Source organism: Populus alba, chromosome 3 (genome assembly GCF_005239225.2).
Source record: "Populus alba chromosome 3, ASM523922v2, whole genome shotgun sequence".
NCBI lineage: Eukaryota > Viridiplantae > Streptophyta > Magnoliopsida > Malpighiales > Salicaceae > Populus > Populus alba.
In genome coordinates, this window is record NC_133286.1 from 6,079,467 (window position 1) to 6,094,393 (window position 14,927).

At 32.7% G+C, this 14,927-nt stretch overlaps 1 protein-coding gene across 1 annotated transcript; it reads right to left on the reverse strand.

Annotated features, from left to right (window-relative positions):
- Positions 1–151: 151 nt before the first annotated feature.
- Positions 152–8,308, reverse strand: LOC118031061 (uncharacterized). The gene is made up of 7 exons (XM_073408158.1): positions 7,974–8,308; positions 7,813–7,895; positions 5,527–6,470; positions 5,272–5,352; positions 4,541–5,180; positions 4,412–4,470; positions 152–340 (listed from the first exon to the last, which is right to left on the reverse strand). The coding sequence occupies exons 3-7, from the start codon at positions 6,460–6,462 to the stop codon at positions 152–154; spliced, it is 1,905 nt and encodes a 634-aa protein (XP_073264259.1). The 5' UTR covers positions 6,463–6,470; positions 7,813–7,895; positions 7,974–8,308.
- Positions 8,309–14,927: the final 6,619 nt, after the last annotated feature.

Sequence of the window (14,927 nt, forward strand, 5' to 3'; positions counted from 1 at the left end):
GAGTTTAGGGACTAGGATGTTTGATTCCTCTTGTTTTCATTTTTTTAGCTACTAGGATGTTTGATTCCTCCTCCAGTTGTGCAACAGTCACTGATTATTATACGATGAATTCTTATTACCATGTTTATGTGAACGCAATGCACCTGCTGTTTTAGTGCATTTTCCAGCATGATGTTGTGTCCCTCGTAAAAGCAGCATCAATTGGTATAACTTCACCAGCCTTAACTGCAAGAACAGTGTTTAACTTGGCCTCATCAGTATCTACTTCTTCCCTAGTTTCGGCTATGACTGCTTTCTGAAGAGCTATGCTCATCAATGATGACATCATCACAGCATTGGCCTGAGACATTGTAGTTTCAGAAGAATTAAGGATCCAACTTTGTATGTATAGTGAAATTCATTTTCATTCTGTAACAGCATCCATAATCAGCAAATTAGTTCTTAGGCTTTTGATGTAGGCAGATACCGTGATGGTTATAAACAGTGAGTTGCAGATCTGCCACAACTAGGCAATTTAGAAAGCCTAGCATACTCTTTTATGAATTAATGGATAGAGCTAAGCTAAACAACATGCATGATCACACCAAACAACTAGCCAGACAGAAAAACATATAACTTTTAATTCGATTATTGAATCAAGTTCGATATAGTCAAGAGATTCTACAAGCCCAATTATATAAAGGTCGGTTTGCATGATTTTTTTATATAAGGCGCAAAAAAAATGCAAAAAAACATACAAAAAAAAAAAAAAAACAGAGCTTCCAGGTTGAAAGGAGATAGAGGTTGGAAGGATTTCAAATCTCCATATGTCTCAGAGGCCGTGTAAGCGAAATATGTTCAACAAGTGATGTTTGATTGTTTTGTGTGACAATCACACTCTAATGCGGAAAAGCAGAGCCAACATCTTCACGGCTAGCATGGACACTAGCATTTCCATTCTATTCATTTCGCATGTAAAGCAGATGGTAAGATTTTTTTTTTTTAATTACATCTATTTTTTATTTGTTGTTTTTTATAAATATATTTAACTAACAACAATGTTCTCTTGTAGGCTATGGTTTTTTTATGCGAACCAAGCCTAATAGAGCTTTTGTGGAAACGCATGTGTAGACTGATGACTGTAAAAATAAGGTGCAATAGCTCATGGATAGCTGAGTTCAGTACTTTGTGAGATGTTGTTTTCAACCATTTTTTTCTTAAGTTATTATTTTTATGAATTTGTTGACTTTTTTTTTTTTCCAGTATACATATAACATCAGGTTGAAAGAGAGATACGTTGACGATCCTTCAACCCATTCTAATCTCGATCTGGATCTGTGGTTGAAGATTGTATTGTTTGGTGGACTCGATAGAAATCGGGTGTATAGTCTGTCTAACACTACATCCGAGTTCTTGCAAACAACCCATAATTTCTCAACTGTTGGGTGCGCACAATCGATTCTAATCACTCAAACTCTAGGTTTGAGGCGGTTTTAGATCAACAAGTTAAAGATCGAATGACCCATTTTGCTGTTGATTATGAATGACTTGGTGCTAAGATGACTGAATTTCATCAATTGGTAATGGAGATATCACATATGGGTGGTACAAGTGCTCCCTTTTATTTGCCCCACGGTTTAGGCAAAAACTTGTCTCTTCCTCCTCCTCCAATGCTTTTATTCTAGATTAATTGTATTTGAACTTATAAATGTTTAAATTTGTAATAAATATTTGAATTTTATATTAATATAATTTTTTTAATTATTTTTTATTTTTGTTTAATAGATTTTTTAAAATATATATATATATTTTAAATTATTATTAACGGGTTACTGACATAAATAGTCCATTTATATATTCTAAAGAGTAAAAAAAAAATTATTTAAATAGTGTGAAATTTAACCCAATCTATAATTAATTAATTGAGAATTTGAGCTCGTCGGAAAAGTTTTGCATGGACTTTTGTTTTCTGGAGAAAACTCCCTTAAAACTCTTGAGCATCACCTTCTCTAAAATACCTTCTCTGAAATATCTGTCTTTGCAATAACTCAGGGCTCTGTATCTTCTTAAGGTGAATTAACAAGTTTCAACTCCACTTTGTATCTTCTCTAGATACCCATAAAGAATTTCTCTTTTTCTCACAGCCTATTTAACAATTTGTCCATCAAGTTTTTGATCAACCATTAAGATGGTTCTATACCAAATAAATACAGAAAAATTTAGGAAATGCTTTGGTTTGATTTATTCTCCGAAAATATCTTTGTTCCTTGATATAATTTTCTAGGAAATGATGAGTTACCACTCCATTTTGACTTTGCTTGCCTACCGAATAAAGAAAGAATGCCTCTTGATAGAATTCTCTTGGAAATGATGAGAATATTTTAGAATTTTCTGGGTTGACGCCAGCAGTCAACAATTATCTTCCATTCATTTGGCAACGTGTTCCATGCCTTTGCAAAATATTAAAGGCTCCAATGCCTCCATGTATAGATAGTGTGGTTGTGGTTATTTTTTAAAATATTTTTTTTATGTTAAAATACATTAAAATCATGTTTTTTTTTAAAAAATTATTTTTAATATCAGCACATCAAAACGATTCAAAAAATAAAAAAATTAATTTTTAGAAAAAAAAATAATTTTGGTTGTCGCACCTGGATATTGCGGTGACCCTAAAAATAATTTTTGATTTATGAAAAAAGAATAGATATTTGACGTCTTATTTTTTTAGGGGAAAATGTCTTGTTTAAAGAGTCACCACCTAATATTATGGTCACTAGAAACCCTGATTGTCAGCAGAGATTCTATGGTTCGGGACTGATTACGTAAAAGGGAAGATATTATCACCCCTTAAACGTTCTGCCTGAGGCAGACTGCATTGCTGATTTTGTCTTAAATTGCTAAACATTTATTAGTTTAGGCTATGATAATTTGCTTATAATATTCCTAACTCTGGCGTCAATGAATATTCAGCTACGGATAGTTCCAACTCTAACGATAGTAAATATTACGTAGCTATAAAATAAATTTAGATCAATATTTTTATTCCTAACTCTAGCGTCAGTAAATAAAAAAATAAAATAAATTTATTTCTATGCATGAACATATTTTTTATTTTTCTAGCTAAATGAAAATAAAAATACAATGAGTAATATAAATTTAAACATTTTTATTCCTGACTCTGACGTCAATGAATAAACCAATAAATTTATATTTATTTTTATTCATACATATACATTTTATTATTTATTATTTTTTACCTTTTTTATATTTTATATTTTTAGTTTTTTGGGGCTGGGCAAAAGAAGACGAAGCACGCGTGAAGTAAATTCACGCGTGCATGAACAGTGTGAAGGTAATTAAATTACCTTCACACATAGTTTTGAAACCCGACCCGGTCATTGACCCGGTCGACCTTCTGGGTCACGGGTCAGGTGGGTTGACCCGGGTTAACCCGGGTCAACCCAAAAAAACCTATATAAAAAAAAAAAACACATAACTAATTACAATACAACACTTCCTTAAACCAAATTTAAATTATAAACCAACAACATAAATTTAATTCAATATCCAAAATACAAACCAAATATAAATTATAAAATATTTAAAACAAAACATCCAACCACATAAATTCCAACAACATAAATTCTAAAAATATTTAAAACAAAACATCAAAATTTAAAACAACAACACATTCACTTATGTTGAATTAACACATTAAGTTATTCTGCAAAACATCAAAATTTAAAACAACAACACATTCACTTATGTTGAATTAACACATTAAGTTATTCTGTCTCCATGGAAGAAAAATTTGGATCAAATGTCGATGGAATGGAGCCAATATCGTCAACACCTAATAAATCATCAGCATGCTCCTTTGAAACTTCATCGTCACAATCATCTTCAATATCATTAACATTTTATGACATCTACATTTCAAACACAATTAAGAAATAAATATTATGTGTTAAACAAAACTTTATTTTAAATAATATTTATCATTAAATAATTAATCATTAATTACCATCATCTAATGTATCTTGTAAGGTCATAGTTGATAGAGCTTGGTGAAAACTCTCTACTTCTTCCGTTGTCAAGATTGATGGGTCATCTTCGACCACCCAATTTTCAATGTCAAAAATTGTCTCAACATTAATTGGATCATAATTTCGTCCTTTCCAATAATTCCTATATATTAAAAGTGAAGGTAAACACAATATGACTATTAATAATGCTACTAAACAAGATAAAATAATATTTAAGGAATCAGAGATAAGAAAAATACTTTTGTTTCAATCTTAGATTGCAGTGGACGTAAACAAGGTCATTCAGCCTTTGGTGCTCCAATCTATTTCTTTTCTTGGAATGAATATGTTCAAACATACTCCAATTTTCTCTCACATCCCGAAGAACTACAAGTTTGACTTAACACTCGTATAGCCAATTGTTGTAGATTTGGAGCGCTGGTTCCATATGTCATCCACCATTCATCTATACAAAAAAATAATAAGTAAAAGTGTAAGACTGTCAAATAATATTTTTAAATATACAAATTATATACCTGGAGGCATAAGAGTGCGATTATTTTTTGCGGACACTCGGCCAAAGTCATGTTTAGCATTCCTAAAAAACTTCATCTCACTTGTAATCTTACTTTGTAATGGTAGATTTCCATGTGCATACTTCTCAAGAACATCTAGAAGTGCAGAAATGGTGCTCATATGTTTATCCATTATATTTGCATCATATTGAAATCGAGGATTCAACCAAAATGCCGCTGCATAAAGATTTCTATAAAATTGTCCATCCCACCGATTATTGATAATGTCTATGAAAGGTTTCACTGTAGGCTTTCTCTTTTGAAATCTCCTCATCATTTCTTCTTTTGCATGATGAATAGCATCATACAAATATCCCATCGAAGGTCTAGCATCACCATCAACCAATCGTAGAACTCGAACTAAAGGTTCACTCATTCGCACAATTATTGCACATTCTTCCCAAAACAAAGAGTCTAGCACACTTTCAACAAACTTTTTTCCTTTGATATCTTTAGCATAAGCAGATGAGACCCATTCCCTAGATGTCACCATAGCTCTCAACTGATCTTTATGAGCTAAAAATGCTTTGCAATGCAATGAAATTGGTGGCAAAACGAGTAGGAGCTGGACGAAGTATTTCTTTTTCCTCCAGTGAACTTCCTCATCAAATACAATGGATAACAATGATTATAAATATACTTAGTGATACCAGAAGCATGCTCAACAACAGAACCAACTGACTGCAATTTACCAATGTCCTGGAGTATGAGGTTGATGCAAATGAGCAGCACAAGGAGACCAAAATATTGAATGAAATTCTTCCATCAATAACCTGCCAGCAGCAACATAATTTGCAGCATTATCAGTCACCATATGCACAATGTTTTCTACCCCCAACATACAAAAACAACCTCTCTAAACAACTGATACAGCAATCTAGCAGTCTTTGAGACATCTGATACATCCACCGTTTTTCAAAAAAAACTGTTCCTTTAGGACAATATACTAAGAAGTTAATTAAAGTCCTCCTCTTCTGATCTGTCCATCCATCAGCCATTAATGTGCAACCAGTCTTCTTCCAAATCGCCCGATAACTCTCAACATAAATCTTCACTTCATCAACCGCTTTTGCCAAGTAATAACCACGGATAGCATGCAAGTTTGGTCCTTTATAACCAGGACCCATGGTTGTTACAGCATCTATGGCATGCTGATAATACACAGAGTTAACAGCATTAAATGGAACACATGCATCAAACATCCACTTCGCTAAAGCAAGATCACACCGTTCAACTGCTTCTTTCCTTTGCCAACAATTCTGAAGAGACTTTTGAGCACCAGGAGTTGTTCTCGGCATGAAATATGTCCCTAATGTTGCAGATTTCTTCTGCTTTCCATAGCTTGTAGTTGATTGTTTTACAGTACCGGTGCTTTGAATCTTTTTCTTTTTTGCAACCTTCGGTGGTAACATATGTTTTTTAGTATTGACATCCTCATCCTCCTCCTCCTCCTCATCATCACCATCATCATATTCTAATTGCCTAATCATCAATTTTTCATGCTCCCTTTGTTGTGCATTAAAGGGATTGAAATCTGCTTGCATTTCTCTAATTCTTTTTTTCGTTTCAACATTTCCTTTAAGGTTCAAAAGCATTTGATGTCGAACATCAGGAGGACATTTGCGACATTGTCCAACTTCTCCTTTAGCTCCAGCTAAATGTTGCTTAAATCGATTAATACCACCACCCGCAAATACTTTAGCACAATATAAACAAACTAATTTAGTTTTTTTACATCCAACACTAAGTTCAGGAGCTTCTCTACAATGACCCCATGCTAAATCTGTTTTTCCTCTACTACCACTTGACATGGAAATTGAAGGTTGAGATGATTGGGCCGTTGAAGGATCACTACTTGGAGTACTACCATCATGTGAAGACATTTTCAAACCTGACATAATGCAATAGAATTGCATAACTTTCCATCACTGATAATTCTGAATTCAACTTTATGCATGAAGTATTTTATATAAATAAACTTTATGCATGACAAAAATAATTCTCAATTCAACACTCCAATTCGATATACAGTATCTCCATAACAATTTCTCATAATCCTGCACAAGGCTCGAATTTCTAGTAAACAATCATGAAAAATTAAATTTCATCCCATTTCTTTACTTGTTTAAAGAGTATTTGGTAATGCAATCTCCTCCTGACACTTGGACTTTTAATATTCTTATCCGAGGTCTTTGCAGAGTAGGGGGTGTGGATAGAGCTCTTGAATTTTTCAAGGACACGGAGAGTTTGGATGTTTTACCTGATGTTGTCATATATAATACTCTTATAAATGGATTGTGCAAGGCAAATGAAGTACAGAGAGGGTGTGAATTGTTCAAGGAAATTCAGTCTAGAAGTGATTGTTCACCAGACATTGTGACTTATACATCAATTATATTGAGCTGGTCAGGTGAACCACGGCTTAAAGTTTTGGAATGTGATGAAAACAAGAAATGTATCTCTAATTGTTTATACTTATGCTGTTCTCATTAATGCTCTTTGCAAGGAGAATAGACTTAATGAAGCTCGTGATTTTCTGGAGCAAATAAAGAATAGTAGTATAATTCCAAAACCATTTATGTACAATCCTGTGATTGATGGGTTCTGCAAGGCTGGCAATGTGGACGAGGGGAATGTGATTCTAAAAGAGATGGAAGAGAAGAGATGTGACCGCTGATAAGGTGACATTTACCATTCTTATTATCGGGCATTGCGTGAAAGGAAGAATGTTTAAATTGCACAGTAATGGGTGCTAAAGCTGGATGGGATTATACAAAAAGAGATTTTGAAATTACTTTCCATAAATTGCCATTCTTATCTGCAATCTTTCAGTGCTCATTGTGTTGTCGTGCTTCCATTTTTTTAGCTGCTATGTGTTTTTTAGCTAATCCGAGAGCATTTTTGCATCAATTCTAACATTTCTAACATTTCTGCAATCTAATCCGAGAGCATTTCTGCATCAATTCTAACATTTCTAACATTTCTGCAATCTAATCCGAGAGCATTCTAACATTTCTCAGTTCATTTCTAATCCTACATTTCTGCATCAATTCTAACATTTCTAATCCGAGAGCATTCTAACATTTCTGCATCAATTTAAGTCCACTGGCAGCATCAAACAAATGAACGAACAAACAACACACACGAATAGAAGAAACAGAGCTATTGAAACAGAGGTCACTGGTAGAAGAAAATACAGACATTGTAGCAGCAATCGGGTTGGAGAAACATACCTGAGGGCTGAGGTTTCTTCTTCTGTGAGATCGATGGCAGCGAGGGAAAGAAGTATGATCTTGAATCGGGTTGAAACTTGAAACTGAAATTGACGCCAGAACCCAGAAATGAGAAAACAACGAACAATAAACAAAACAGAGAGTGAGAAGGAGATTCAAACCTTTTGCAGCGTGGATTGAAGGCGGTGTTTAATATTTTTTGCTTCGTTCTTCGTCTGCTTCGTTCTTCTTCTGCTCCGTTCAATTCGTGCGAGAGAGATTAGGTTAAGTTCTTCGATTTCGATCTTCTTCTGTCTTCGCTTCGGTGCTCAGTAGTCAGTAGGATATGTCATTAAACGACACCGTTTAATGACAAGGAAAGTAAAAAAAAAAAGTGGCCGGGTCTCACCCGGGTTTGCCCGGGTCGTCCGGGTCCCGGGTCGACCCGCCGGGTCGACCGGGTTTGGCCGGGCCAATTCCCAAGCGGGTTTTGGCCTTCACCCGGACCGGTTTCATGCCCGGGTCGGCCGGGTCCCGGGTCGACCCGCCGGGCCGGGCCGGGTTTAAAAACTATGCCTTCACATTGCATTTGAAAGTTTTATTAAATGAAGAGAATGGAAACTTACCTGTGAAGCGAAGGACGGCGACGAAGACGATGGCGTGGTGGCTGTTTTCTTTTGTTTCCCGGTGTGGCTCCAGTGTCTTTTGGGTTGTTCTTTTTCTGCAGGAACGGAATGGTTGCCCCTTCGTTTTTTTCTTTTCTTCTCTTCTCTGTCTCTTTGCCCTTTTTGTATTTGCTTTGTTTCTGCTTTCAGCTTCCCGGCTCTGCTCTTATTTTTAATTTTTCCCCTGGTTCCTCATTCCTTGTGATGAAGAACAAAGGACGGTGCTGGCTTCTCCTTTTGAAATTTGGGTCTGGGTTTTTTTGCTGTGTGTAGCTTGTGTTTTCTTAGCTTTTTTTGTTTTTTTTTTTTCTGGGTTTTTCTTACTTGTTTTTCGTCCCCTTTTTAGTCCAATTCCCCAGCTTTGCCCCATTTTTTCTTCCCCTCTGCCATTCATGGCTTTTTCTTCTTCCCTCGGTTCTGCCCTTTTTCTCTGGTTTTTTTGTCCCCTTTTCATTCCAATTCCTCCTCCTTCTTGGCTGCGATTCTCTCTCCTTTTATAAGGCCAAAATCGGTGGTAACGACTGGCCTCCTAAATGCCCTGTAACCGACCCTTTAAGCGTTGGCTGGAAACTTAAGAAACGGAGGAAGAAGACAGTGAACAGTTTTGTCCAAGAAACGGCTCCGTTTTCCCATTCAACTGCTATTTATGATTTGGTCCTTGAAGTTTTGAAATTTTTGTAAGTAGGCCCTTGGATAAACTTTAATTGGACCTTAGCATTTCAGGGTATTTTACAAAACAGTCCTTGGACTCTAATCTAGCATAATTTTGACTAGAATCAGCCTTATACTTTGATAAGTTTTCAATTAAATCCCTGATTTCATTAATTAAATTAATTCCAAGTTCAATTAAGTCTCAAAACTTATCAATTCTCTAATCAAACCCTTGACTTGATTAATTAAACTAGTCAAAATTTAATTAAATCTTTAAACTTCCAATCATGTTGCCCTTAACCCAAATCTTAATTCATTCTTTATTTATTTTTTATTTTTTTTCAGTAAATAAAATAATTACAATAAAAGAATAAAAAATTAGGTTATGACATTGGTGAAATGCTGTTTACACCGCATTCCAAAATGTCCTCTATTGCAATAAGATTATTTTTTTTATTTTTCCCCAAATACAAGTGTCATTTATCAAAATAATTAATTTAATTATATAAAAAAAAAATAGATCCAACTAGCTTGCCATTCCACAATCAAAATTTTTTATTTTTTATGATTTAGTGTTATGTTAATCAGGCAGCATTATTAATTATTGAAAATACAAATAGAGGAAGAACAACTGTAGGTGCCGAGGATGTAAAAAGCAGTTTCTCTATGTTCTTAATCAAAAATATTTTCATTAAAAATGTAAAAAGCAGTTTCTCATTATGGCTGTGGGAAATTGCCGCTCAAGTTCTAACTTTTGGGCTTTAATTTATCAGTCAAGCATGTTTCATTATTTTAAAAATAAATTTATTTTATGATACAAATGAATATGCTAAATGGAAGAACAACCGTGTTGTGTACGTTAAAAAACAATTTATTTGTTCCCCACCATGTTTCATTATTTCTTTTATGGGGTGCGAGAGGGTTTGTGGGAATTTGCGTGCCTCTAGTTTTTTTTTTTTTTCATTAACAAGAATGTCTAGGTCAATTTATTCACATCTCGACTAATTTCACGGGTTCTAAAATTAACAATTATGTAAGCTTTCAATGATTCTGAGATTTACAGGACTCAAACTGGTGACCTCTAGGAAACAAACCTAGAATTTGACCAATTAAATTACACCTTTTAGATTACCTCTAGCTTTTTAATTGAAAGGGTTATGCTTATCTAGAAACTACTAGTGATGTTAACGTGGTTCCTTTATTTTATCTAGAAACCACTTGCTTAGATTTTGATAAGTTGGTAGTTTGCTCCTTCAGATTTCTTCATCTTGAAATTTTAGTTTGTAACAATGGCCTTTTATAATCTTCATTGTTAAAATCAGTTTTTTTCTAATATAAAAAAAAAAAATATTGAATGGACAATAACTTGATTTACTCGTAACCAGGATAATCCTGAAAGAAGTAAAGAAATAAAAAAAAAAAAAACTCAAGTCCCAACAAAACTAATTTTTAAAAATAAATTTGAAAGAGAAAATTAAAAATAAAATAGAAAAGAAAAAAAATTTAAGTTAAACCCAGTTCACTCTCCTAACCTACCCCTTACAACATGCAAAGTTAATGGTATATTTATAAAAATTAATTTTTTACGACCCTTGTTTTCAATTCAAATCTTGAAGGATAAATGAAGAAGTATACCCACTTTGTGACAATAATTATGTATAGACAAAGTGAAGAAAATAGAACAAACGTGTTTTTCCCACTCTCCAACTCGCTAATTAATTAATCATATAAGGAGGAAGAGTGGAAGCTTCTCTATTTCTTGAATGGCTAATATTTCACGATTTTTAGTTTTTGGAATGTCTTCACAGGTTTGTTCCATAGCTAAAAAGTGATTTTCTGTAATCTATTTTTTAAAATTTTCATGTTTCTTTAGTAAAGTTACTAGTTAATGAAAATATTTTTCGGTAAATAAAAAATTTTGATTGGTTTTTATAAAAAATATATTTTTTTTGGGACAGAAAAAACATTCTAAAAGTTATGAAAAAGTGGTTTTTATAATCAAAAGTATTTCATTAAAAATGTAAGAAGCAGTTTCTCATTATGGTTGTGGGAAATTGCCGCTCAAGTTCTAACTTTTGGGCTTTAATTTATCCACATCCAAAGTTAATGGTATATTTATAAAAAAATAATTTCTTACGATCCTCTTTTTCGATTCAAATCTTGAAGCATAAAAGAAATATACCCACTTTGTGACAATAATAATAATGTAGAGACAAAGTGAAGAAAATAGAACAAACGTGTTTTTCCCACTCTCCAACCCGCTAATTAATTAATCATATAGGAGGAAGAGTGGAAGCTTCTCTCTTTCTGGAATGGCTAATATTTCACGAATTTTATTTTTTTGGAATGTCTTCACAGCAACACAGGTTTGTTCCATAGAAAGTGATTTTCTTTAGTCTATTTTTTTTTTAAATTTTCATGTTTCTTTAGTAAAGTTACAAGTTAATGAAAAATATTTTCTTGTAAAAGAAAAATTTGACTTGGTTTTTATGAAAATATTTTTCTTCTTTTTTTGGACGGAAAAAAACATTCTAAAAGTTGTGAAAATTTAAAAATATTTTGTTATTAGATATGATTATTTCAAATTTAATCATTAAACTTTTGATTACTAATATTTATTTTAATAGAAAAAATTTAAATGTTAAAAATATAACATGGTCTACTTGACAGATCCAGATACAAATTGTAGGATGGTTTAAAATATATAGTTTGATTAAAAAAAAAACCCAAGATAATATCTTTTAAAACAAATATTAAGACTAAAACATGTTAGATTGACCTTAATTAACTCGGGTAAATCCATCAAATCTGAGATCTGAACCATGAAACCGAGATAACCTCATAGAAAGCAAATCAAAATAAATTATACGCTCAATTCCTAATCAACTCAATATGAAAGATAAAATTAAAATATAAGATAAATAAAAAAAATATAAAACAAATAACTCAAATTAACCCAAGTTAAAATGCCAAGCCCACAACTCAAGTCATGCAACTTGGATAACTACATATAAAATAAATCAAAACAAATTATGAAATATAATTCTCAATCAACCAAACATTGAATGATGAAAATTAAAAAAAAAAAAAAACACTCAATTAAAAAGTTCATAAAAAAACCTAACCCGAGTTAACTTGATTTAACCCGTCAAACCTGTAATACATGTAATAAGATTACGATAACCTCATAGAAATCAGACAAAAAAACATTATGAAACCTATTTCCAAATCAACTATTTATTGAAGGATGAGATTGAAGAAAAAAACCCTAAGTTAAGCCGTCAAATTCGCAATTCGAATCATGAGATCGGGATAAGCAAACTCAATATTAAAGAATGAAATTAAAAAAAAAAAAATACAAAACATATATGGTTTAACAATATTAATCAACTCTTAAAATATTTCATTATATATATATATTAAAAATAAATATTAATAACTATTTTATCAATTTATGAATGTGTCTATTTGAATGCGAATTATATTTGTAAAATGTTATAAAAAAAATTATATACGACATTAATGTTTTGTTCATCGAAACCAAAGTTACTAAACAATGTCAGCCCTAGTACTCGGATCAGGATTTAGTCATGGCTTGAGCAGATTAGCTTATATTGACCGGTGTCAATCTTAAATTATGTGATTTCAAGATTTTTTTGAAAAAAATTAAAATTACTTAGTTAAAGAAGTGAAACTAAGTTTTGATTAGGTTAATTAGAGTACGGATTGACTGGTCACCTTTCATTTAATGTTTTCTAAACCTAGACCAAATTAAATCTCAGGGGAACCTTTCATGCCGAACCAAATTTAATAAGGCTGATTCCTTCTTGGAAAGTTGACCCCAAGTCAAAGTTGTTTCTCTTTCTTTTTTTTGAAAAATAAATAAATGAATAAAGGTTAATGCTATGAGCTCACTTTCCATTTTCAAGACAATGATGGATATAGAAAACTGGCTCCTTTCTTTATAGAATTATGTGTGGAAAATCATGCCTTTCGAATTTAATGGAAATTACGTGTGGCACAGCTAAAAGTGCTCCTTAAACATTTGTGATTCGACAGTTAGTATTGATGATTATTTTTAAAATTAATCTAAATTAATTTTATATTAGTTTTTTCCACGGCATGGGTCCGTGAAGTCCTCTATAAAAGCCCGAGCCTCCTCACTAGCTGTCCTCTATAACAAATATTGATCACCATTTATATTCTGATATTTAGATGGGGCTGTTCCTTCAGATGTTGACGGTGTTTGTAACGACGGTTTCCCTGCAAGGATGGCTGCCTCTTGGTTGCTTGGATGAAGAGAGAACCGCTCTCTTGCAGCTCAAAGACTCTCTGAACTATCCCAATGGCACCTCCCTTCCCTCCTGGATAGAAGCTGACATCCACTGTTGTTCTTGGGAACGTATTGAGTGCAACAGCAGTACAGGTCGAGTCACCGAACTCTATCTTGGCAATATAAGGAATGAGGAAATGGGAGATTGGTACTTAAATACCTCCTTGTTTCTTCCCTTTCAACAACTCAACGCTCTCTTCTTGTGGGGTAATCGTATAGCTGGTTGGGTTGAGAAGAAAGGTTTGCTCTCTTAAGTATTACAAAATATTTAGATTAGTTTTGCTCTTAAGAGTAATTACATGCCTCTTGATCAATCAATTATAATTAAATTAATCCAATAATATCCTTTTTTATTCTTTATCTGAGGTCTTAATTTAATTTTTTTTTTATGCAGGTGGTTATGAGTTACAAAGATTGAGAAATTTGGATTACCTTCACTTGGGATCAAATAGTTTCGATAACAGTATTCTATCATATGTGGAGGGGTTTCCGTCTCTTAAATCATTATATTTAGATTATAATAGACTAGAGGGGTTTATAGATTTGAAAGGTTAGTTTTTTTCCTTTATATACTATTATTTTTAATTAAGTATTAAATTTAATGTCAAAAAACACAATTTAATTTATGTGGTGTAGTGAATTAATTGACTATTATTTTATATAAATATCAAGAATCCTTGAGCAGCTTGGAGGTCTTGGGTTTGAGCGGCAACAATATTAACAAATTGGTAGCCTCAAGAGGTAATTAGTACTTAATAGCATTATGATGATGATCCCATCCAATTATTAAAGCCTATCCATACAATATTAATTATTCAGTTTCTTCCCTAACTAACTTGCAGGCCTAGGCAACTTGACTACTCTATACCTGCATAACATCACAACCTATGAAAGTAGCTTCCAGTTACTGCAATCATTAGGAGCACTCCCAAACCTCATGACACTTTATCTGAGCTACAATGATTTTAGAAAAAGAATATTAGGTGACGGTAAGTTATATTATATATATTTGAGCAGAGTTTGAAAATTTTAATTGAAAATTTTTAAAAATATAATATATGGAATACAAAGGTATTGATGTTTATATATTTTGGTTTAATTGAAAAATTCAATTTGCTATTCCTTTTCTTTTGAGCAGAGTTGCAAAATTTAAGCTCATTGGAAAGTTTGTATCTGGACTATTGTTCTCTAGATGAGCACTCCCTTCAAAGGCTTGGAACACTACCTTCCCTGAAAAATTTGTCATTGTTTGCACTTAGTGGGAGTGTACTTTCTGGAGGTAAATTAACAAATTTAAACTCTACTATTACTTATCATTGACCTTTATACTTCTCTAAAACACCTATCTTTGTAAGCACTCGGTGGCCTGCTATGATTAGATGTGTTTGCATAATTCCTCTTTTATGTTTTTGAAATCTACTAAACAAGTCTTGGAGAGACAATTAAATCTCAAATTTAACTCAATTGAAATCTTTATTACTTTAAAA

Coding starts and splice junctions, on each gene's coding strand:
- LOC118031061 (XM_073408158.1), bottom strand. CDS start 6,462: ATGTCTTCACATGATGGTAGTACTCCAAGTAGTGATCCTTCAACGGCC. Junction 5,353..5,526: donor GGACTTTAATTAACTTCTTA/GTATATTGTCCT, acceptor TGCTGCTGGCAG/GTTATTGATGGAAGAATTTC. Junction 4,471..4,540: donor TCGCACTCTTATGCCTCCAG/GTATATAATTTG, acceptor TTTTTTGTATAG/ATGAATGGTGGATGACATAT.